Genomic DNA, 22,873 nt, shown 5'->3' with positions numbered 1-22,873 from the left:
AAAATACTTAAACGTTTAATGAAGCCATGTTAGAAAAACAATATGAAAGTTCTTTTTAAAAACTCCATAAAAGAAGTACACATCTCAAAAAAACAACCCCACCCCAGATACCCTCAGTATGCAAAATAAAAATTAACAAACAAAACCCCAGAAAGGTGTATAGGCAAAGTCAGTCACAAAAACTCAAGGAAGATAGAGGCATCTCCACTGCTTTAAGAACAGTCAGAAGTTTATTCATGTGTCAAAGGTTGCTAGGAAGGAAAGGAACAGCGTTTGAACTGTCAGTCGGCTGGAGCACTGGTAAGGGAGTCCTGTGTCTGAACACACAGCCATCCTGAGGACGCTGATGTCGGGGATGGGGAGGGGCGTGAAGTCTGCGGGGCTGAGAGGACCCCAGCTCTGTGGACGGGGATCCGTGGGGAGGGAGCTGGACGCGGCCGGGGCTTTCCTGCACTACTGGGTTCTGACTTAGAGGAGCGGAGGGTGGAAATGGCCTCTTCTCTGCGGGGACAGCCGCAGCGCGGGAAAGCCCGCCTCTCCTGTCTCCCGGAGCCTGGGGTCCTGGGCACACGCAGCTGGCAGACGCTCTGCACTGGCTGGTGGGTTCCGCCACCATCCTTCTGGCCCGGCCACCCTCATGGCACTGGTATTACTGAAAGTTAGACTTGCCAACTTCAAATCTAAGTTGCTGGTATTGATATCTCAGCAGGGACACAGATGAAAGAAACAAGAAACAACTTAGCTCGTGATCATGAAATATACAGATGGGTAAATAAAGTATACACACATATTACAGGTTCATCCATGGAGAAATTCTATCAGCACATGACATTGTCATGAAAATCACATCATTCCCTCCCCGGAAAACTGTGACCATTATCCTGGGCAGAAATGTTACTTTACTATACGGAAATACTGCAATATCCATGCATAAACCAGGTTGACATCATGAAAAGTCAGTATGCCACAGTAGAAAACAAATCTTGCATGTGAATTTGTTACCATGAAAAACAGGAAACCCTCAGGGCCCGCGCTTCGCCCTGGCTGGCCTGGCAAGGCCACTTCCCTGCCTCCATCGACCCCAAGACACTGAAGCCAACTGGAAACCCTCGAGGAAGTCTGAAAATAAGCTACGCAGAGTCGCAGCTTAACTCCCTAGCGAGAACAGAGTCATGATGGAGCCGCCGCCTGCGTTCGGTGACCCGGCAGGTCTCGCTCCCCACGTGGCTCTGGAACACCGTCCGCCGCCTTCCCCGAGGGCCAGGCAGGGGAAGGTGGTGGCTACTCAAGGCATTCTGCTGGCAAAATGAAGCAGAGCTATGCAGCCCCAGCAAAGTGGGCCGCTGCGCCTGGGAGGCTGCGCACGGGGCCGCTGTGCCCGGAGCCTCCCTTTGGGGAGCCTCCTGCTGGGCTCCAGCAGACAGACTGACGTTCTTTCTCTTTCAACTTTTGGCATTCAGCCTGTAGCATCTGCCAGCAGGACTCCTTCCTCAAACGGCTTGTATGTGCTCCGTGTGAGCCTCGTGACTGATTAAGGGCCTCCCCCTCCCTCACTCAGGGCTGCGCGGAAGGTACCACACCCAAGGGGTGTCTGATGAGGCTGCCCTCCTCTCTCTGGTCCTGTCCCCCTACCTTGGACATAATATCAAAAGTTGTTGCCAATGGAACAAGAAGGCCGGAGACCGCTTCCATGGAGATGTGGGCACTGGACTCCCGTCCCCACGCGGTTCTTGCCGAGGACCCCACACTAACAGTTGTGACCGCGTGGTAAAATCTGGTCCAATGAGGGGTTGCAAAGGAGAGGGTTTCTAGCCACCTGAGGCCCACCCAGAAGGAGTCCCCAGGCCTGACGGATCCGTGGCTTGAAGGCTTCTATGAGGATGCGCGCTGCTGCTGCTCACCTCGGAGAGCTAGAATCCTGCGGATCTCTGGGACATTTAGCAGTTTTCCCCTTTTCGGAGCAGAGAATTTGGAGATGCCAAGCAAAACATGAGCAATAGGAACCCAGAGCAACGCGGACGAGCAGCTGCCGGCACGGCGTACCACGCTTACGGGAAGGGGCCGCAGCCAGAGTACTTCTAAAGTGACTAGGCAGTGACTACGCCCTAAACAAATAGGATAATCTAAGTTCTGTACTTAATCTGAAGGAAGATTTGGCAAACAGTGCAGTGGCTCTGAGGTGTTCTTGAAGCCCAGGGGCCGAGGGGGCCGCAGTGAACCCGAAGACCTCACAGCCTGGGTGGAGGGTGCAGGAACGGCACCTGGTGGACACCAGGCCAGACCTCGCCTGCCATGGACGCCAGCGTCCTGCCACCTCCAGAGCCCAGAGGCACACCACACCCGCAAGGCCACGGCTGCACCTCAGGCTGTGCCCCTGGCTGAAAAACTTCAAACCCCACAGAAATCATTGTCAGAAGGGACTTAGTGTTATAAATCAGATCCCCTAACGGAGGGCGTCTGCTGACTTTTCTCAACATCTTCTGCAACAACCTACACAGCGCGGTGTTCGGCCAAGGACGCTAACCTTCCCTTCTGCAAGATCAGGACCAGTGGACGCGCACCATGGCAGGTCACAGAAAGCCTCCCTACGCCGTGTCTGCCAGGGCCGCCTTGGCCAGGAGAGCAGGGGACACGCTGGCGGGGAAGATGGGGTGGGCAATACGGCGGCTCTGCCTGCCGCCTGCCCCGGCTTCCCTTCTTCACGAAACAAATTCACTTGTAACTTGACCCACAGTTTCTGGGCTCTGGTCCAGTAGTCAGTTTTGATAAATAGATTAGGTATTACAGTATTTACACTTCCATGGTATCAAGCAATACAAACCACGGCCACACCAACGGCTCCGGGCCTTCAGCAGCCCTGCACGAGCTTCCCCGATGGCGCCCACGGCTTTCCCAACACTGGCACTCTCCTCCATGGGGCGCGGGGCAAGGAATGGGAGCGAAGAGGTCAAAGAACAAACACTGAATTCTGAAAACCCGCTGTAGTCAATGACATTAAATAGGAGGAAACCCTTGTAATTACAGACGCGCAGGGGTGACGCCCCATGACGGACCCGAGACGCCCACAGACTAGCCTGTCGGCATCCGTGCGGCCCCCTAACCACACCAGCCATGGGACGAATGCCAAGCAGGCCATGAGAGGCCACAGGACAGCAAGAAAGGGCAGCCTGGTACTGGACGTCAGGCTTTCCCTTCCCTCTCGCGCCCCTCAACAACTTCCACTCCCAACCGTAACGCAGCACTGAAGATGGGCTCGTGCCCATCCAGGCAGAGGCCAGCAGCCTGCCAGGGGGAGGACCGGGCACCACAGTCACACTGGATGAGCAGCGGGGCCCGGCGAGGAGACGGGCCAAGGTCGAGTGCAGGAGCGCAGGTCACAGAAAGCCCTGGGTCCCGGCGACGGGCTGCGAGCACTGGGTGGTGGCCAAGGACTGGGATTGCAAGTTCAGTGGCGGGACCAGCAATGGACGCTCTCAGGGGGCAAAGGTCAGGGCTTAAATAAGGAGACAGGCGAGACACCATGAGACACAATCACCACCCACAACAGAAAAGAGGTGTTCAACGGGCCTTAGCTCTGGGTGCGGGATGGAAGTGGATCTACACAAACATACACTTTACTTGGCGCTGCTCAGCAAGGAGCCGCGTGCGTGCCCCGCTGCGGCCGGCCCCGGGCACAGCCGAGGCTATACCGGGGCCTGCAAGTCTTCGTCTGAGCTCCGGCTGTTTTTGCTCTTCCTGAAGCCCTTCCACGTGTAACCCGCAAAGGTAGGGCTGATGGGCAGGTAGCTGAAGCATCTGTGCTTCTTGATGATGTCCATGCCGAATGGCAGGTTGTAGGACTCCATGCCGTCCAGTGACTTGCTCCCTCTGCTCACGCCCTTCTTCCACTTCCTGATCCCTCTCTCCTCTGGGGTGCCTGTCGCACACACAAACACAGGAGTGCTCAGTCTAACGCGTGCGTCAGGGCGGCACTCATCGGACCAGTGCACGCGCAACCCGAGAAGGCGAGGCAGCCGCTCCTGCAGCGCCCGGCCGCAGGTCCGAGAGCTGACCGCGCCTCGCAAGCCCGGCGGCCACGGGCCACACGCCGCACATCCACCGCTGAAATGAGGCCCCGGCCACGATGCTGCCTTCCTGGGTCACCGCACAGCCCTCCCGCCGCTGTCCAGGCTTCCGACTCACCAGGCCCTCCCCCGACCTGTTCCCCAACACTGGGAATAAAGATACCTCTCGAAAATGCAAACCTGAATTTGGAACACTGATAGTGCTGTGCACCTGCCAGTACTTGGGAGGCTAAGACAGAGGATTGCAGGTTCGAGGCCAGACTCAGCAACCTAGGGAAACCCTGTTTCCAAATAAAATTAAATAGGTCTGGGGGTGTAGCTCAGAGGTAGAACACCTCTGGGTTCAGCCTCCAGTACAAAAAAAAAAACAAAAAAAAATTGGCCTGGTTTTAATTATACTATACAATGCTTTCATCGACCAGCCACTGGACTCGCCCAAGTTTTGTACTGCTTTGCTCAATTTTGGTGTGTATTGGTCTTGTTTTGTGCTTGAACATTACTTAATTATTTTGGTACTGAGGATTGAACCCAGAGGCATGCTGCCTCTGAACTACGCACTCAGCCCTTTTTTATTTTGAAACAGGGCTTTTTGCTAAGTTGCTCAAGTTCATCTTGACCCTAAAATCCTCCTGTCTCAGCCTCACAAGTACTGGTGTGGTAAGTACGCACCACCGCACCTGGCTGGGCTTGAAGATTTTACTGAGATCCTTAGAACAGTCCACCTCCAAAATGTCTCAATGGAGACACTGCCCAGAAGGAAGGGGCGTGGGGAGGATGAAACTGCAAGGCCCCCTGAAGGCAGCACATCCCAGCGGGACGCGTAGCAGCCATGTCAGGACACCGGGAGGGCGCGGGGCAGGCCGCGTTCCAGCCTAGGCATCGCAGGGAGCCTGGTGTGGCCAGTGTTCATCGACAAGGGCCCGTGTGCCCAGAGCAGCCGCCTCCTAGGTCGCTGACCCTGGCCTTACGACCTCAGCTTCTCCCAGCATCCTCTGGTCTCAGTCAGCTGGAAGCTCACTCAGGGCTGACTCAGTCACAGGACAGGGGCCTGGGAGGACGGGATGCAGGTAGACAAGTGGCTCAGGAGCGTGGGAGTGAGCCCACGAAAGCTAGGGTGGAGGTCCTGCGCGCGGGCTGAGAAGGGAGGCAGAGCCCAGGGCGGACGGGGCACCACCACCACCTGGCCGCGCACAAGCATCTCCAGCTGTCTCTGGTCACTCGGCAGGAGAATCAAGTTAACCAGCTTAGTACCAAAAAACCAGACCCACTGTACAGTGTCACCTGGACTGCTTTAGAAAACAGCTTAGACCAGCAATGGCTGTGAACAGACTCCCCCTGCTATGGATATGTGTATGTATATGTATATGTATATGTGTATGTATGTATGTATGTATGTATAATATCTATTGAAAAACATATATATTTCTTTTTTTCTTTAGAAGCCAGGGTTAGCCGGGCGTGGTGGCGCACGCATGTAATCCCCGCGCTTGGGAGGCTGAGACAAGAGGATCGCACAGGTTCCAAGCCAGCCTCATCTACTTAGTGAGGCTCTCAGCAACTTAGTGAAACCCTGTTTCCAAACAAAATATAAAAATAGGGCTGGGAGTATAGCCTGGAGGTAGAAAAACCCCTGGTAGAAAGCCTCTGGGTTCCACCCCCAGTACCACACAAAAATAAAAAAATAGAAGGCAGGGTTAGCTGTATTCTCTAGGCTGGTCTCAAGTGACCGCCCACCTTAGCTGCCAAGCACCTGCTACCACACCCAACTTCTGCTTCTCATTTTTGTCTGGCAACAACAGCCCTAACAAAACAGAAAACTGCACACATGTAATAAGCGTGTTCGAGATATACCACATACCTGGGATAGTGTTGTCCAAAATAAAAGCCACACAGCCCCCTACGAACATGGCCGTGGTGAGAAGGACGTTCAGCACTTGGTCAATGCCCGTTACGCCTAGGAGACAGAGGGCCGTGAGTGCCGGCGCCTGCGCAGGGGCGGCGCGGCTGTGACGGTGCTGGGGATGGAACCCAGAGGCGTTCTACCTCCGAGCTATAGCCCCAGCCCTGTTTTTTATTCCTTATTTTGAAACAAGGTCTCACTAAGTCGCAGAAGGCCTCACTAGGTAGCTGAGGCTGGCTAAGAACCTGCGATCCTCCTGTCTCAGCTTCCCAAGTACTGGGATTACAAGCGTGCGCCACCACCCCCAGCCTAGGAATACTTTTAACAAGAATCTAAAGGTATCTTCATAAGGAAAATTTCTAACAAGTGACCGGAACCACAGGCGTGTGCCATCACATGTGGCTAAGAAGTTATACATCTTACTATGGCAGTTGTCTGAGAAATCAAAGGGGAGGCACTCCGGCTTAGGAGAGGGTCCTGGTACAGAAAGAACTCAGTACCCCGTCAACCCCACAGACTTCCTGAGAAACCGCAGGGAGAGACTTGGGAGAACAGCCTGAGGAAGGTTCCGCAGCGCCGTGCCCGAGGCTCCAGCCCTCTCCCTGGTACAGACTCCAGCTCCCGCACGAGACCCAGGGCCCATCCTCCCTACCTGTGACAAGAGGGTTCTGTCGGAGGTAACTTGGAAGGACCAGCCCGAAGAAGATTGAAAACCCAAGAACAAAGAGGTTCCGGGAAGAATTCAGGTCGATGAACTGCAGGTTGGAGAGGCCGACGGCTGTGATCATTCCTGGAGAGAAAAGCAGCTGGGTGAGGTTCCCCCAGCGCCTGCAGAGGGGCCGGCTTAGGCGGAGCAGATGCTCTGCTGCCCTGTGTCCTCCGAAGCAAGCTGGACACCCGCGCACTAGTGGGAGAGGGGGAGGTGCGGCTGGAGCGCGGCCGTGAGGTCTCTGGTCCAAACATCAGCAGCCCGCTACGTGCATTTTAGATCAAGCAGACAACAAAGGACTCTGGCGTCCCCTCTGCACAAACATTTCAAATAAATTGGGAAACCCAGTTGCGTGTGGTGGCGCGCGCTTGTAATCCCAATACTTGGGAGGCTGAGACAGGAGGATCACGCAGGTTCAAAGAAAGCCTCAGCTACTTAGTGAGGCTTTCAGCAAGTTAGTGAGACCCTGCTTCAAAATAAAATATAAAATAGTTCTGGGAGTGTAGCCCAGAGGTAAAAGGCCCCTGGGTTCCATAGCCAGTACCACAAAAATAAATAAATAAGCCAGGCGTGGTGGCGCACGCTTGTAATCCCCGTGCTTGGGAGGCTGAGACAGGAGGATCCCACAGGTTCAAAGCCAGCCTCAGCTACTTAGTGAGGCTCTCAGCAACTTAGTGAGACCCTGTTTCCAAATAAAGTAAAAAAGATAGGTATGGGAGTGTAGCTCGGAGGTAGAAAAACCCCTGGTTCCACAGCCAGTATCACAATAAATAGAGAAATCCACCCAAATAACTGATGCCTGTCCTCAATTACTAGGACCAAATGGCACAGAGATCAAATTCAGAGTTCCTTGGTAAAGATGGCCCATTCACTGGGGAAAATGTTAGCTTCAATCTCACTAAAGGGTGTCTGAGGAACACAGTCTAAGGAAGCCCACTACCAGGGAACGGAGTCTTACCGAACAGTGTGCAGAAGAGGGCTCCGAGCACGGGGTCCGGGAGAGACGCGAACAGGGCGCTGAACTTGCCGATCATGCCCAGGCCGAGCATGAGCGCCGCGCCGTACTGGATCACCCGGCGGCTGCCGACCTGTGGGCGACAGAGGGCGGACGCTGCTCACCGCCGTGCTCCGGCAGCTGATTCCAGCCTGGTGTCACGGACGACCGCCAGTCCTCAGGCACAACTCAAGATGACCCCTAAACGCTTAGTTAGCAGGGACTCGACTCCAGTTACTACAAAGACATCCCAAGTGGAGTTCCCACCCCGGCCCACCCTGTCCCCAAAGCTGCCCTGCAGGGAGGAGGCCGAGGTCAGGGACCAGCCTTGGCTTCGTGCCCTGGGTGGGTCTCCCGTGCCCTGGGTGGGTCTCCCGTGCCCTGGGTGGGTCTCCCTCGCATGGAGATGTAAAGGCCACAGCGCCCCGCCCTGCTGCGCTCCGATGCCCCGCTCTTCACTATGCTGACCCACCAGTAGTAGCAACCACAGCACCATCCTCCCGGCCTCTCCAGAACCGCCTCTCCTCACGGTCTTGCCCATGAGAGGTGATCCCGAGTAGGGCCCCAAGAGCACAGCACTCCCCGGCCCAGAAGCCAGCCTGTATGCTCTCCCCAGCTCTGACTGCACGACGGGCAAGCTGGCCTCGCCGGGTCTCGGGATCCTCCCTCCATCACGGGTAAACCTGGTGGCTTTATTCAAGGAGAGGACAGTGTGCCGGAAGCGGTCTGGACGGCGCCTGGCCAGCGCAGAGCTGACAGCCCCCACCCGGGCCCGCGCCTCTGGCTCCTCCTCTGTCCACGGCCACGGAGGGACTGCTGTGGGGAGGCCAGTCCCCCACTTATATTCTCTGGAGCTTGGAAAATAAAGCCCATTTCCCAGGCTCTTCCCAACAAGGCCACACCTCCTGGTAAGCTCCCTCCTGCTCCAGCTGGGTTGGGGGCTTGCCTCCTGTTAAGCCTGGACTCTGCCTTCCAGAAGCTTCTATCTAACCTGCTATTACCCAGACAGTAGGAAGTGGAGCTGGCGTGTAACTCAGGAAGCCGCACCACTGGCCACTATTCTTCCTTCCTCCTTAGACTGTACCTGGAGGATGTAAACCAGGTAAAGAAGGCTCCAGAAACATCGGGGGGAGTGTTGCTGCCCGTCGGCAGCCATTAAGCCACACAAGACGACTGAGCCTTGAAAGGTGGCCAGGGCAATGGGAAAGTGAATTTTTAATTTTAACTTACTCAAATGTACATAAGCCAGCCAGGTGTGGTGGCGCACGCTTGTCATCCCAGCATTCGCTTGTAATCCCAGCATTCCGGAGGCTGAGACAGGAGGATCACAGGTTCCCAGACAGCCTCAGCTACTTAGGGAGGCCCTCTGCAACTTAGTGAAACCCTGTATCAAAAATAAAGAATAAACCCTGTGCTTGGGAGGCGGAGACAGGAGGATCCCACAGGTTGGAAGCCAGTTGCGCTGGCTTAAGAGACCCTGTTTCCAAATAAAAATATAAAAAAATAAGTGTCTGGGAGTGTAGCCCAGAGGTAGAAGGGTTTCCAGGAACCCCAGGACAACCAAAAGGGGGGGGGGGGTCAGGGAGAGAGAGAGGGGGAGGGAGAGGGAAGGGAGGGAGGGAGAGGGAGGGAGGGAGGGAGGGAGGGAGGAAGGAAGGAAGGAAGGAAGGAAGGAAGGAAGGAAGGAAGAAAGAAAGAAAGAAAGAAAGAAAGAAAGAAAGAAAGAAAGAAAAAACAGGGCTGGGGATGTAGCTTTGTAGCTTAGAGGTAAAATGTCCCTGGGTTCCATACCCAGTATTAACAAAAAATTTTAAAAATTAAAAAAAGTATATAGCCACATGAAGCCACTGACTATTGTACAATGCGTCTATAGAAGTGCAGGGGTCCCCTCAGAGCGGCCTGCCCCGGCCCTGCTGTAGGAGAGGCAGAGTACAGGGGGACGGGCCTGCCTGCTCGAGGTGGGCGTGGGAGGCCACAGACCCGGCTCCCAGGCCCTCCCAACAACTCTTTTTTTTTTTTTTTTTTGTGGTACTGGGGTTCCTGGAAACCCTTCTAACTCCGGGCTACACTCCCAGACCTATTTTATATTTTATTTGGAAATAGGGTCTCTTAAGCCAGTGTGTCTTTGCCTCCTAAGTGTGGGGATTACAAGCGTGCGCCACCACGCCCGGCAGAACAATAAAATCTTGTGATTCAGGTTAGACAGATCCCATTCCAGCTGATGTTCTGACCGCGGCAGGATGCGGCCTTTATCCAGGGAAGTGGCTCAGGGGCTGGGCCCTGAGGTCCAGGACACCGTCAATTGTCAATTGGCTTGTTAAAAAGCGCTGGCGGGGCACCCTTCCAGAACAAGCTGGCAAAGCCAGCACCACTCGAACTGTGGTAAAGGTAATTCTTCCCCACCCACCTGGTCCCCAGATGCAACAGCAGTCTTGGCTAAGTTGTGGTGTGTTTTTATTTTTGTTTGTTTTTGTTGGTCCTGATGAAACCCAGGGCCCTTATACCTGAGCTACACCCACAGCTCAGGGTTTTTTTTTTTTTTTTTTTTTTTTTTTTTTTTCGGGTCTGGGGATGGAACCCAGGGGCATTTGACCTCCGGGCTACACCCCCTACCCTATTTTTTATTCTTTATTTTGAAACCGGGTCTCACTGAGTTGCAGAGGGCCTCACTAAGTAGCTGAGGCTGTCCGCGAACCGCGATCCTCCAGGTCTCAGCCTCCCGAATGCTGGGATTACAAGCGTGCGCCACCACGCCCGGCTCAGTTTTATTTTTTATTTTGAAACAAAGTCTCACTAAATTCTTGAGGCTGGCCCCAATTTTTTTTTTTTTTTTTTGCAGTACTGAGAGTGGGACCCAGGGGCATTCTACCTCCTAACTATACCTATACCCGCAGCCCTATTTTTAATTCTTTATTTTGAAACAGGGTCTGAGTTGCAAAGGGCCTCACTAAGTAGCTGAGGCCAGCCGCAAACCGTGATCCTCCCGTCTCAGCCTCCCAAATGCTGGGATTACAAGCGTGCACCACCACGCTCGGCTGGCTATGTGTTTTAAACGTGTACAGAAAGAAGGCGTACAGTTTTTCTCAGGAACCCCCCCCAACTTAAAACAATTTTCCCACTATGCTATTCGGGACAAGTTTCTTGGTTATGGCCGAGAGGTGGCATCCAGTGCCCGTCAGACCCTCTCTCCCCTGCCACGCGTTGGGCACCAGGCAGCAGGGGGGCCCTCGGCACACCCCAGGCTGAACAACACAGGCCAGCGCAGCCTGTGACCCTGCTGTTCCCGCACCTGGATGCATAAGCAACATTAACCAAACTTCGTCTCTGCTCTTATTTATCTGTTTATAGATTCTGGCATGGAGCAGGGGGAAGATTTATCTGGAAACCCGCCCCTGCCCCATTTTCAGAGGTCAAATGACCTAGAAGGCTTCTGGGCTCCCCCACTTCTCAGGGAGGAGCCCAGTGACTCTAGGATGGGGAGCAGCTGCAGCCCCTAGCTGCATCATATCCCGCGGCCGGCAGGCCTGCGGCATCCTCAGCAGCGTGGCAAGCAGCCCTCCTTGGCTTACGGCCACTGGCATAGAGTTTATTTGCCGGTAATAAAGTTGAGGGGCACGGGAGCAGGCTCCTCCTGGAAGCGGGCCTGGGCAGGGCCGCCCAGGTTTATGGCATCTGTGTCTAGGGTCGGGTGGGCGGGGCGAGCGCACAGAGGCACTCGGCTGCTCGCAGTGACTCTGCGTCTGCTCTCACCCGAGAGAGTTGGGCCCCTGGGCTGTGCAGATGGTGTTGCTGCTCTGATGTAAGATGGACCTTTCCTGTAGGGAGGGGCTTCACCTCTCATCGAGAGCAACAGGTCTGTTTCTACCCCCCCCCAAGGTTTCCTCGCGTCACAGAGGTCAAAATTGTGAGAAATAATTACATCTTTTTCTGTCAAAGGAAGAGCTTGCCTTTGTAAGACTGCCACTGTGTAACCTTGTGTGTGCCCGTATTTTTATGACGATAGAATTTCCTGGAAATTGTGAGTGCCAGCCCCACCCTTGGCATCCCCTTCAGCCATTGGCGTCAAGACTGTGGGCCTGTTCCCACCAGCAGAAGATGGCACAGAAGCCCTGCTGAAATATAAGGCCCAGCAAGTTTCCTCCCCACCTTTCTTCCACATATTTCTTGCACACCTGTCTACTGGTGGCAGGATCCCTTTTTGGGGAAAAAAAAAAAAAAAGATATATATATAAATTTACTTCTGACAAAATCACATCCAGTTGCTCCTACGGCAGCCCCCTTTTTAAAATTTTTATTTGTTTTCTGTTTGTGCTTGCTTTGGCAGCAGCTTCTGCTCAGGCGTGTGCCCACTGACCGGCTTGTGTCCTGCCCCTCCCTGCACGGGGCCGCTGACCTGGCCCTCCTCACCAACCTGCCTGCACAGGCCTTTTCTGGCTTAACTCTAGCCCCCCCCTTCTGGGTGAGGCCCGGCCCGGCCCCCCTTTACTAACTGGGATGCTGCCGGCTGGTCTCTCGCTAGATCGCGCGCCTCCACTTTCCTATTCGCCGGGCCTGGCACAGGATGGTGCCCAGGAGGAACGCGGCACTTGGGCCTCCGCAGGAGGGTCAGCCGAGGACGTGAGCCTCTCGCCAGCATTCCAGACTCACCAAAGGGAGCCAAGGAGTCGGAGAGGGTGGTGATCGTGTTGAACTCAGCGCAGTGGGGCCGATCAGTGAAATGGACAAGGCTCAGAGGCCCGGTTAATTACAATTCATTAGAAACTTATTTGTACCTTTGTAATTCCCAAAACTCCAATGTTGGGACTGGATGAAGTCGAGCCATTTCCGGTACCAAATATGCCATCCAAAACACAGGAGAGACCCTCCACGAAGATGCCCCTGAGACGGAAAGGAAGCGGGGGAGAGAAGCCGTCACTCGACGGAAGAACACTGCAATGGCTCTCGACGCGTGCAACCCGCAAGTGCGGTCCACAGCCCTGCGGCTGCCCCTCCTGGGGAGGGGCTAGAAATACAGAACCTCAGACCCCACCCGGACCTGCCCCTGCGAAAGCTGCTTTCCAGCAGGGCCCCAGGAGGCCCTCTCTAAACCACCCGTTAGACACAGGTGTTTTGAAATCATATCAAATAAAAACAAAGGAATTCAGCCAGACAATAAAAACCATTTGTTGGGAACAAAGACAAACACCAGCTGTCCTCTGGCGTAAAACGTACAACTTCATTCTTTTTACTTTTAAAATCCCATTTTTATCAGGAAGAAACTCCTTTGTAATTTTATAATTAGACCCAGACGCTTTCTACCTCCGGGCTATACTCCCAGAGCTATTTTATACTTTATTTGGAAACAGGGTCTCACTAAAAGTTGATGAGAGCCTCGCTCAGTAGCTGAGGCTGGCTTCGAACCTGCTTGACTCTCTTTTCTCTGCAGCCTCCTGAGGGTCAATTTCCTACCAACTCCCCAAAGCGAGAGCAGGTGTCTGGGGGGGCATCAGTCTCTAGGTTCTGCAGGCTTCACTGGCTCTTTTTATTCTTCCCTGTCCATTTCTATGAGCTGGAACTGTGGGAGGATTCCAGAGTACCCACCCTCAAGAACAGCTGGAATGCACCTATCTGACAGCTGGAGCAGTTACTATCCGATGCTAAGGCTTCCGCTACAGATGCGAGAACAGGTGTCCTCCTGCCTCCTGCCTCCTGCCTCCTGCCTGTCTGACAGCACTCAGGGTTAGACAGGGAGAAGAGAATTTCTGCAACCTAAAAGTAACCTTATAAACTGTCAAGACTGCTTTACTTCAGAGTCCAACATTTGAGTCTATATGAACAAACAAAAAGAACAGTTGAGGAAATAAGAAATCAAAATGAAGGCCAGGCATGGTGGCGCACGCTTGTAATCCCAGCATTCAGGAGGCGGAGACTGGAGGATCATGGTTCACAGAAAGCTTCAGCTACTTAGTGAGGCCCTTCGCAACTCAGTGAGACCGGTTTAAAAATAAAAAGACTAGCTGGGCGTGGTGGCGCACGCTTGTAATTGCAGCATTTGGGAGCTGATTCTAGAGGATTGTGGTCCGCGAGCAGCCTCAGCTATTCAGTGAGGCCCTCTGCAACTCAGTGAGACCCTGTTTCAAAATAAAGAATAAAAAATAGGGCTGTGGGTGTAGCTCAGAGGTGGAATATCCCTGCTACAAAAAATAAATAAAAAATAGAAATAAAAAAGACTAAAAGAATAGGAATGGAAGCGTAGCTTGGAGGTACAATGCCCCTGAGTACCATCCCCAGTACTGGAAAAAAATATATATAAATGAAGCTGGGCATGGTGGTACAGGGCTATAATCTCAATACTTGGGAGGCTAAAAGAGGAGGATCAGAGGTTCAAGGCCAATCTCAGCAAGTAGTTAGACCCTGTTTCAAAATAAAAATAGGGCTGGGTGTAGCTCAGAGGTAGAATGCCCCTGTGTTCAATCCCTAGTACCATCACAAAGAAAAAAAAGAAAGAAAATCAAAGTGGATGTCTATCAAATGCCACAGAACCCAGCAAAGAACGGCCGTGGCCGGCATCCGCTGGGGAGTCCCAGGCTTGCAGGGCCGCAGGGAGCGCCTGACTGTCTTGGGGAGGCAGGCTGCGGTTCCTCTGTTACTTACTGGTGAAGGAAACGACAGATGATGAGGCCACTGGCCTGTCCAAGAACACATTGCAGCCCTCTGCGCTTCCTCACTTAGCTAAACCACGGCAGATGGAGGGCCGGCTCTGGACATACCTGTTGATGGCATGGATGGGGGGCGGCGGGGCGCAGGACAGCCTGGCGCAGGCGTAGTAGTCGCCGATGGACTCGATGATGCTGGCCACCACGGCGCTGAGCATGCCGATGACGCCGGCTGCGGACACGGTGGGCAGCCCCCACTGAACTGGGAAGGGAGACGGGCGTGAGCGGTGCTCCTTCCCCCGGGGAAGGCAAGACCCCGGGGCATGGGAGCTACGGAAAATGCACGCTAAACCTCCATCGCCACCTCGGCAGAGGGAGGACCCTGCTGAAGCCAGACCTCCGTGGCTTGACCGAAAACAGAAGCCACCCGGCTGGAGAGGCCATGCTTCTCCTCCTGCTTGAAAGTCGCACTCAGTGCCCACTAACTTACAATTAACACACCCTGCAGTGACGGGAAAGAAACCAGCAGCCAGATCTACACCCTGACGCGTCACCATGCCGACGAGGCAAGGGGAGTTCTCTACTAAGGCACTCGGCCACCTGGCACTGGGATCAAGGGCGCCATGCAACCAAGTCCTGCGCCAAGGTCCTTCATTCCGCTTTCAAAAAATGTTTATTCCATCTACACCGAAATTTTAAGTTTCTAATCGTATTAAATTTTTTTGGGGGGTTGGGTCTGAGGATGGAACCCGGGGGCATTTGACCTCCGAGCTATACCCCCTGCCCTATTTTTTATTCTTTATTTTGAAAAAGGGCCTCACTAAGTAGCTGAGGCTGTCCGTGAACCACGATCCTCTGATTTCAGCCTCCCAGATGCTGGGATTACAAACGTGCACCACCATGCCCGGCAGTAATATTAATTTTTAATCTGTTTTTATACACATAGGCACATTCAAGCACGTCTCCCTTGCTGGCTTCCAGTGTTCTGGTTTCAAACTACTATTTCATCTCTTCTTTTGACTAGAACTGTGTGTGTGGGGGGGGGGTACTGGGGATGGAACCCAGGGGCACTCTATCTCTGAGCGACACCCCCATTCCTATTTTACATTTTATTTTGATACAGGGTCTTACTAGACTGCTGAGAGTCTAAGTTGAAGAGGCTGGCCACAAACCTGCATCCTCCTGTCTCAGCCTCCCAAGTGTGAGGATTACAAGCTCGCCACCACCCTGGCTTTGACTATGGTCCAGTTCTTCCAGCCTTGGCAAGGCTGACATTTTAGACTGTAAATTTGTATATGAACAACCAACCAGGTAACTCTTAGCGCACCAGGGGCTGAGAACACAGTGGCTCTTGATACCTGGAAACCTTTCTTTGGGTCGGTCCACATTACTGGCGATCACACAGGACCAGGTCTGAGGTGGCTTTTGGCCCAGGAGAGCTCGGGCGATTCACCAGCTCTTGGCAGCTAAAGGTTCTCCCAAATGAAGCCCCACAAGCTTGCCCACTGCTGTGGTTGCCCCACAGAGGTGGCCCCTGTGCTCTCAGCATGGGACCGGCGCCCGCCCGGGCTTCCTTCAGGGCTCCCCTTGGGAGCTTGCTGCCCGGACAAAGCCACCTACACGTGCCACGGAGCTTCCTCCCTCCTGGCTGCCCTACCGGGTGAATTCAATCTCATTTTATCTTGGATTAAGGTATGTTTATGAACCAAGAACACCATTTCTCGGAAACGGGATAGGTATGTATAAATACACACTTAGATTTCATGCAATGTGATGAGAATGTTATTTTAGGAAGGCTAGACTCTTCAGAGATTTTGTGACTAGATCAGGAGCAAAAGGGGCCAGTGCCAACCTTGCCAGCAGTCAAGCGTGCTGGAGGAGCCATCTGTGAACGGACCTTAATATTCTTGGCCTTCCTTGCGTTTTCTCCACAGCTGGACATGGAAATAAACTTAGGCACAACCTAAGTTCAGGGCTCATTCTACTAAAACCCTCAAAGGCTAGGCAGAGTCTTTACACCAGAACCACTAACAGGCGACGAGAGGCTCCGGGCGCCTCGTGACTCCAGGTAATTGTTCAGCTGGGGATCATCTTCCGCCCTGTCACCCCCACTCCGGTTTCAACCGAAGACCCACCTTCGGCCTACTGGGAGGATTGGTTTACCTCTGCAGCTGTGAACAAATTAAAAAGATCACGGCCACCCATTAAAAGATTATGTGGACGCCATCACGCTTGGGCGGCCTGCTGCCGCTCTCCAGTCCTGGGCCTCCCGCGTCCACCACGCAGCTCACCTGCCTTTGCAGCAGCCTCAACGCCTGCCACTAGGGGGCGCCCGGCGGGACACTGGCCCAGGATCCCACCCTCTGGAGCCCCAGGAGCCCGGCCGGGTGACAGACAAGGAGGGAAGGTGGCGGCCCTGTGGGGACAAGGCCTCCCTCTCTGCCATCTAACCCTCGAGTGGGCAGAGGCTCGGGAGACACTCGGGGACAAAGGTTTCCTTGCTGCGGCACCTCTGTGCTGCTTCCAGGCCCTGCAGGTGGCCAGTCCTGGCCCCGCGGGCTGCCTGGATACGTACATGGGTACGGCACCTTGAACCACGGGGCCACCAGAAGCACGCCCTGCCTGGCGTCCGTGCGTGCGTAGAAGCCGTACTTGGTGCTGTCGGGAGGGAAGACGTCTGTCACCGTGAAGATGAAACACAGCAACCAGGACACGAGGATGGCCAGGATGATCTGAAGTGGTCAAAGGAGCTCGGTCAGGCCGAGGGCACGTGCGTGCGCTGGCTGAACGCACCCGTTCCCATGGGGACCACAGCACCCAGAGCCCACCACCACCAGTACTCTGCAGACCAACTCCTGGAACGGGACTGCGCTAAGAGCACTTATGCAGGTGAATCCCATGATCCCATGGCCCTTCCAAAGTCTCGCTAGAAAAATAATGGACACAGTACCTGCTGAGGCTACATGGGTCAAATCTCAGCCCCAACAATGTCTTTTTTTTTTTTTTTTTTTTTGGCGGGTCTGGGGATGGAACCTAGGGGCATTCTACCTCTGAGCTATACCCCCAGCCATATTTTTATTCTTAGGGTCTCACTGGGTTGCAAAGGGCCTCACTAAGTAGTGGAGGCTGTCCTCGAGCCGCGATCCTCCGGTCTCAGCCTCCCAAATGCTGGGATTACAGGCCTGCTTGATGTGCTCGAGCGAATTGGAGCCTTGTCTGGCTACGGCTGGTCGTAAGGACCCCGAAGACACCACCCACATGGACACCCCATGAGGGCCTGCTCAGAGTCTGCTCTTCACTGAGTAGCTTTTACATGTGGACCCAGGGCTCTATTATCAGGGAAAAATAAAGTTAACTACTCACAGGGAACATTTTGAAGAGCTGTAACTTGTATGCCGTCCACCCTTTCTTAGATTTGTAGATCGGGAGCGGGAACTTAACATTTCTGGCATATTGAGAAAATAGTAACACTAGGAAAATTGTCCTGAGGAGAGAAAAAGAAAAAGGAAAGGGGTTAATGGCTGTTATGTACATGTTTTAAAATAACAATCAACTTAGTGAGGCTCTATTTCAAAACAGGAAATAAAATAGGGCTTTGGGGGGGGGGTATAGCTCGGAAGTAGAATGCCCCGGTTCAATCCCTAGTACCACACAAAAATAAAATTCAGGTTTGAAAAAAGGCGCTGCTTATGTGGTTCAAAGTGAATTCTATGGAGGTCAATAAGGCCCCGAGTCGGCTACTGCCTTTATTTCAGGCAAAACCACCTGCCCCGCGGGGCTCCTTTTCCCAAGCACGTTTAAGGAAAGCACGTCCAGAATCAAGGGGGAGCCACATCTCAGGCCTCCCTGGCCCGCGTTGGTGAGGTGGAGGCAGGCGGACACGGGTCTCCTGCCTGCTCTGGACCCTTCCACGTCTATCTGACTCTCCCACTCGGACACGTGGCCGGGGGCAGGTGCGCAGGCCAGAGCTGGGCATGACCAAGTTCAGAGAAGGAAGGGCCTGCGCGGGGTGCCGTCCACCACGCCGGGCACTTTCCACAGCACCTCTGCGCTCTGCTCCTTTGGCGACTGTCCTTTCACTTTATTCCTTTTTTCTTTCTTTCTTTCTTTTTTTTTTTTGCAGGTCAGGGGATGGAACCCAGGGGCATTCTCTCTCTGAGCTACACCCCCAGCCCTATTTTTATTTCTTTTGTGTGTGTGTGGTACTGGAGATGGAACCCAGGGGCATTCTACCTCCGAGCTATACCCCCTGCCTTATATTTTATTCTTTATTTTGAAACAGTGTCTCACTGGGCTGCAAAGGGCCTCACTAAGAAGCTGAGGCTGTCCTTGAACTGCGATCCTCCTGTCTCGGCCTCCCAAACACTGGGATTACAATAGTGCGCCACCACGCCTGGTGGACTTTTCATTTACTTTAGTATTGTGCACGTAATACACGCGAACTGGAGAAAACACTTCAAAGGCAGAACAGCCAAAGGAACAATTCAGTTTGAAGAGCACGTAACAGTGCGGTCTACTCTGAACGCCCATCAGACCCCAGCATTCGTGGGGAGCCAGGCGCGGGGCGCAGACAAGACAGGCTGCGCCACCCTTGTCCTCGGGCACAAACAGGCTGTCATCTGACCCGCTGGGCGCGCTTTTCACGCTGCTTCCTAACCAGTTTTCAGCCCCTGTGGATACTGAGAACGTCCCCACCTCACAGCACCGAGCGGCTGCTTAGCTTAGCATTCTGTTCTACGGGTGGGACATCTTGTTAAACAATTCCCAGATACACAACAACAAAAGCAATGCAAACGACTGTACAAGCCCAGGCCATCCACGTGCTGGCCACTGCAACTCGGGCTTCATCCTGCTTTTATGGCCCTGCTAACTCACTGGATCTTTTTAAATATTTTAACATTCAGCCGGGCGTGGTGGCGCACGCTTGTAATCCCCGAGCTTGGGAGGCTGAGACAGGAGGATCGCACAGGTTCGAAGCCAGCCTCGGCTACTTAGTGAGGCTCTCAGCAGCTTAGTGAGACCCTGTTTCCAAATAAAGTATAAAATAGGTCTGAGAGTATAGTCCGGAGGTAGAAAAGCCCCTGGGTTCTACCCCCAGTACCACAAAATAAATAAATAAATAAATAAATAAATAAATAAATAAATAAAACATTCATCCTTTATGCATAAGGATACATATTGCAGCACTGGTCACAATAGCAATAATACTAAGATAGCATGCATGAATGCCATCTGCAGAAAATGTCAGATAAATCATAGATTAGGCATACTTATTTAACACTGTACAACTTTAGAATGAATTAGACCCGTCTAAACAATAATGTCCTGGGAAACTGAGCACCAAGGTTGTTGGGGTGAAAAACGAATTACAAAGTAACAGTTACTCTACATGTGAAAATGTTTGTATTTATTTGCATAAAATATTCTTTATTCTTGATTTGAAACGGTCTCACTAAGTTGCCGAGGGCCTAAGTAGCCGGCCAAACCCATGATCCTCCCATCTCAGCCTCCCAAGGACCGGCCGGGAGCCAGGCCGCGGCTCCTCCTCAGAGCGCCAGCTTTCGGCTCGTTGCTTTTCCGTCTCATATTTCCTCTTATTCACTTGTACCCCACTTTCTTAGGCTCGTTTCAAATCATGTCTTCTAGGTCCTGGAGATACAAGCTTGGTGCGCCATTTCCCTGAGGTTATAAATGCCCACGAGCACAGCGCTGGCCACTCCGAGCGTGACCGGCTCTGCCTCTGTGGCTGTGATCGTTGGCTAAATTAGCAGTAACAGGTTTCCATTTCCGCTGAGCCAGGAGTTATTTACGAGCCATCCTTTTGAAAGTTTCTAAGCAGTTCCTGTTGATTTTTATCCTTTTATTGCTAGTTTCTAATCTCACCGTTTTGTAAACACAATGCATGTGGTCTACACTGCACTTCTGTGAACTAACACTGTTAATGTCTCTGCACACCCACGCTGGTGCGAAGAACATTTTGACCGACATCTGGTGAAAACAGGAAATTGGTTTTCACGTACTTTTAATTTGTAATGATGTATGGGTTACTATTCATATTATTTTATATTACGTTCTTAAGCAGGATTGAGGATAATAAGCCCTAGTCAGACCACAGACCACTTGGGTTTTTTTTTTTGTTGTTGTTTTGTTTTTTTTTTTTTTTGTGTGTGTGTGTGTGTGTGTGTGTGTTACTAGAATTAAACCCAGGGCATTCTACCTCTGAGCTACATCCCCAGCACTTTTTAATTTTGAAAAAGGGTCTCATTAAATTATTATTATTAATTTTTTTTTGGCGGTACTGGGGGTGGGACCCAGGGGTATTCTACCTCCAAGTGACACCCCCAACCCCCTTTTTTATTATTTTGAAGCAGGGTCTTACTGAGTTGCAAAGGGCCTCACTAAGTAGCTGTGGCTGTCCTTGAACCAAGATCCTCCTGTCTCAGCCTCCCAAATGCTGAGATTACAAGCGTGCGCCACTATGCCTGGCTCATTAAATAGAGTCTTGCCTCAAATCTACAATCCTCTTGTATTAGCCTCCCAAGAACTGAGATTACAAGTATGCGCTTTAGTGCGTCATCTAAAAAAGGTGGCTTCTCGGATTGCACTCAGAAGTCAGGAGCTGACATGTGCCACGGAATCCCTTCCTGAAGCTCACGCCCGCCTTCCACACAGCACGGGGAAGCCGGGCCTGGAACCTCCCAACTGTGTTTCTCAACTTCTGGGTCTGAATAACTCTTTCAACAATTTGCTAGCATAAGTCAAGTAAGTTTCACCTGTCACAGCAACCTCATCATTGTTATTATTTCTTTAACTCTCTCTTTTGGATGTCTACAGGAATGTCCCGCATGTCCCCGAGGGCGCAGACGGTGGCGGCGGGAAGGCCTCCCGGTGCCCTCCCGTGCTCGCAGCAACTCACAGCATGGCGATGCCCCAGTGCTTCCCCGCTCTCTCTCCTGCTGCCTGGAACCCAGAGAGGCCGATGAGGGCCACGGTGGGCGTGATGGTCAGGGGCCCGATGTACCGCAGCAGCGCCCCGGGCAGCCCGAGCAGGCCGATGACCACTTCTATCAAGGAGGACATGATGATGGCACCCTGGATCTGAAATGAGAGGCGGCGCGGCCGCAGGCGTGAGCTGCCGGCGTGCCAAACCGAGTCACCTGTAGCCACAGTGGCACCGCGGCGGGCATTCACTGTACCGGAGGCCCCACCGCTGGCGGTCCTGGAGACCCACGCCAGCACCTGCGCGCAGGTGCCAAGGCCTGGTCAACTTGAGCGTGACGTCGCTGGTGTCAGAATTACAGAGGGCGGCCGGGCGTGGTGGCGCACGCTTGTAATCCCCGCGCTTGGGAGGCAGAGACAGGAGGATCGCGCAGGTTCGAAGCTAGCCCCGTGCGCTGGCTTAGGAGACCCTGTTTCCAAATAAAAAATGCAAAAATAGGTCTGGGAGTGTAGCCCGGAGGTAGAAGGGCTTCCAGGAACCCCAGTACCACAAAAAAAAAAAAAAAAAAAAAAAGAATTACAGAGGGCGGTGAACACCGAACCAGCTCGCCTTGCCACGGGTACTGACGCAGGCAAAACGCGTACCTCCCCCTCTAAGCACGACGGAAAGGCAGTATCGCGGACAAAAGTTCTAAGGTTTGGGAATACACGAATGTCTCTCCGAGAGTCACTGTGTCTTGGGAATGCCACCCACTGCTCTATTCTAGTTCTCTTGGAAGACAAAAATCCTTAGTTTTTTCAACAAAAATAGGCACACGCTGGACCAGCAGGGCTAACGCTGCTGTCTGTCCATGGGCCTCGGAAACGCCTCTGAGTGAGCAGGCCTGAGGTTGCAGGAGGAAAGGCTAGTGTCATGGGGCCATTGACTAAATTAATTAAGTATTTTTGTGTGTGTGTGTGTGTGTGTGTGGTGCTAAGGATGGAACCCAGAGGCTTTCTACTTCTGGGCTACACTCCCAGACCTATTTTCTATTTTATCTGGAAACAGGACCTCACTAAGCTGCTAAGAATCTCACTGAGGAGCTGAGGCTGGCTTCGAACCTGTGCGATCCTCCTGTCTCGGCCTCCTAAGTACTGGGATTAGGAGTGTGCGCCACCACGCCCGGCTGGATCAATTTAACAATGGGTAAAAATGTATCAGTAATTGAAGGCAAAAAGAGAAAAGCAACTGTGATTCCCTGGGCAGGACCAGAGTGGAGCGGAGAGGCGGCGGGCGGGCTGCGGGGGAGCGTCCTTTACCTCTCGGATCCGGGGGTACCAGATGTGTTCTGTTTGCAAGAGCTCTGCTGTCCCGTTGGCCACTGAGACATCTTGAAAACAAAAACAAAGAAAGTTTTCTTGGAGTGACATGGATACTTCACGGGTCCTACTCATCTCACCCTGTATGAGGAGTTTCCTCCCTGTTTTCCGTGTATTTATGTCATTACCCATCCTTAGAATTCAACCTCCAACAGCAGGGCTTATCGTACTGCAAGGTGGATCCCCGGTATAATTTAGTAAATATCCCCTCGTCTGAGAGCTCCTCTCGTGTCAAGTTGACTGAAGTGGTGCTACCCGTTACCGGTACCAGCT

General features: G+C 53.0%; 1 protein-coding gene across 2 annotated transcripts in view; it reads right to left on the bottom strand.

The window, feature by feature from the left end:
• Positions 1–3,683: 3,683 nt before the first annotated feature.
• Positions 3,684–22,873, bottom strand: part of SLC23A2 (solute carrier family 23 member 2) — a gene marked incomplete at both ends in the record, with an annotated part of 43,161 nt that continues 23,971 nt past the window's right edge. For both annotated transcript variants that reach the window (XM_080716168.1, XM_080716169.1), the window contains 10 exons: positions 3,684–3,916; positions 5,923–6,018; positions 6,617–6,754; positions 7,632–7,761; positions 12,440–12,545; positions 14,417–14,564; positions 16,878–17,034; positions 17,666–17,786; positions 21,219–21,400; positions 22,541–22,611. In XM_080716168.1, coding sequence (XP_080572294.1) covers positions 3,684–3,916; positions 5,923–6,018; positions 6,617–6,754; positions 7,632–7,761; positions 12,440–12,545; positions 14,417–14,564; positions 16,878–17,034; positions 17,666–17,786; positions 21,219–21,400; positions 22,541–22,611 — 1,382 coding nt within the window. The remainder of the gene's footprint in view (positions 3,917–5,922; positions 6,019–6,616; positions 6,755–7,631; positions 7,762–12,439; positions 12,546–14,416; positions 14,565–16,877; positions 17,035–17,665; positions 17,787–21,218; positions 21,401–22,540; positions 22,612–22,873) is intronic.

This window comes from Muscardinus avellanarius, assembly GCF_963383645.1.
Source record: "Muscardinus avellanarius genome assembly, chromosome: 19".
Taxonomy (NCBI): domain Eukaryota; kingdom Metazoa; phylum Chordata; class Mammalia; order Rodentia; family Gliridae; genus Muscardinus; species Muscardinus avellanarius.
This window is presented reverse-complemented; position numbering and strand designations above follow the sequence as displayed.